The sequence below is a fragment of the Conger conger genome, chromosome 7, assembly GCF_963514075.1.
Source record: "Conger conger chromosome 7, fConCon1.1, whole genome shotgun sequence".
NCBI lineage: Eukaryota > Metazoa > Chordata > Actinopteri > Anguilliformes > Congridae > Conger > Conger conger.
The window spans coordinates 59922511-59924500 of NC_083766.1; the positions used below are offsets into that span (position 1 = coordinate 59922511).

A 1990-nucleotide genomic window follows, 5' to 3' on the forward strand; every position below is an offset into this window, starting at 1 on the left:
TTTCATTTAAAAATTGAACTTTTGAATGCAATAACTTATAATTATCTGCTTATACAAGTACACATATCATATAATGTTTTTATAGAAAGTGTTTATAGGCACGTTTATACAGCTTAAAGTATTTTTAATAATGAAAAAAATGGTTTTCATGTTGTGGCTGTTCGGTGTATATTATGAATATAAATTATTCTTCAGATTTTTTATGTCATACTTTTGAGGATTATGTTTTTTTATATAACAGGTGACCATGGTGGTGGTATTCACATGGTTGATGATGTTACCATCTGTTTATGTTAAAATCAATTGTTGGATGTGACTTTAAAAAGCTTTTATTTAAAAAAACCTCTCTTGCTGATGCTACCATACACCTTATATATCAGATTATGTTAATCTGATAATTTGCTTGTGCTGCTATGAGTGATTTTGAGAAAATGGCACAAAATAAAAATTAGGATAGAGCTGCCAATGCAATGCTTCAACTGTGGAAGGCATGTGATGTGTCATGGGAGTGGTTGTGCCAGCAGTGGTGGGGGGTCTTCTATTTCCAAGTAAATACAACTACAGTACACTACATTGGACATCACATGTACATACGCAACTGAGGCCACCAAGACCTACACATACGATGATATTAATTTGAAAATGTAAAATGCAACATTTGGCTCTATGCCTGCCCTACCCAGGCTGCTACTTTGACTTTCTGGAGCATAGCCAGTATTCTGCTCCTGATTTCCTTTGTTGCCAGGGAATACACAATGGGGTTCAGACAGGACGGGATGCAGGTGGCTAAGGACAAGTTCACGATTCTGACATTTGGGTCAATGTGGAATAAGAACAGTTCGATGGTGTACAGCGTTATGATCGGCACATAGAAAATCGCCACAAGGAAAAGATGTTCTGTGCACGTTGCAAGCGCTTTGAACCTGCTGTCCACGGTCTTCATTCTAAAGACGGCTCTCAAAATAAACACGTATGACAAGAGGATTAAACTAAGGGGCACAAAGAAAAGCAGAATAGCCAGAGCAGAGGCAGCGGTCCACTGCATTGTATGATCATTGCACGATAGAGTGAACACACCCGAGTACTGACAGACAAAGTAGTACACTGTGAGAGAATCACAAAAAGACAGTTTTGTCAAGATCAAGACCAAGAACAACATGATGCTGACAAAAACCGCCCAAAGGATCGCTAAAATACTGATCATGCTTGTGGGAGTGTTGATTGAATTATGCCTCAGTGGGAAACATATCGCAATTAACCTGTCATAGGCAAGTACAGTGAGGGAAAATGACTCTAATACTACAGAGAAGTAATAAAAAAACATCTGTGTAAGGCATGCGTCGTAGGACATGAAGGTATCTCTCGTGAAAACAGTCTTGATTGCACTAGGAATAAAGGATGTACTGCTCATCAAGTCAACAACGCCTAAATTAGCCACAGCAATGTACTTTGGAGTGTGCAGGCGATGATCCATCCATATAATGGAAATGATGAAGGAGTTACACAAAACTGTTACAATATAAATGAAGCCGAGGAAAATTGAATATATATCAGCAAACTTTAAATCCGTAAATCCGACAACGTAAAATCCCGCTGGTATAATGATGGAGTCGTTTGTGCTCGAAGTGGCGAGAATTCCCATCGCACGCTTCCGACGGTCAGGACATCCGCGTGCCTGCTTTTCCTCTGGGCCCTGAGAGAGAAACCAATGAATGCATACAATGACATGATAATTCAGGCCAATGTTCCATAGCCTTCCAGATGATTACTTAGTTTAAACTACAGTTTACGTCCAATGCTTTGGAGGCTAATGCACATCGCAATATTCGTGTGTTATTGAGCGATTGAATGAGCAAATAGTGGAGTATCAACAGCTGTATATTTATATGCGCACAAACATTTTAAGTGCGGATAGTTTGACCAACGTTTTTCGAAGCGCGGATTGCGTGACCGCAGTGATATTTCGGAGCTGCGCGCATGTTGAATTCCT

General features: G+C 39.6%; 1 protein-coding gene across 1 annotated transcript; it reads right to left on the minus strand.

The window, feature by feature from the left end:
- Positions 1 to 664: 664 nt before the first annotated feature.
- Positions 665 to 1642, minus strand: LOC133133473 (olfactory receptor 1D2-like). Its single transcript, XM_061249572.1, has one exon. The coding sequence runs from the start codon at positions 1640 to 1642 to the stop codon at positions 665 to 667; it is 978 nt and encodes a 325-aa protein (XP_061105556.1).
- Positions 1643 to 1990: the final 348 nt, after the last annotated feature.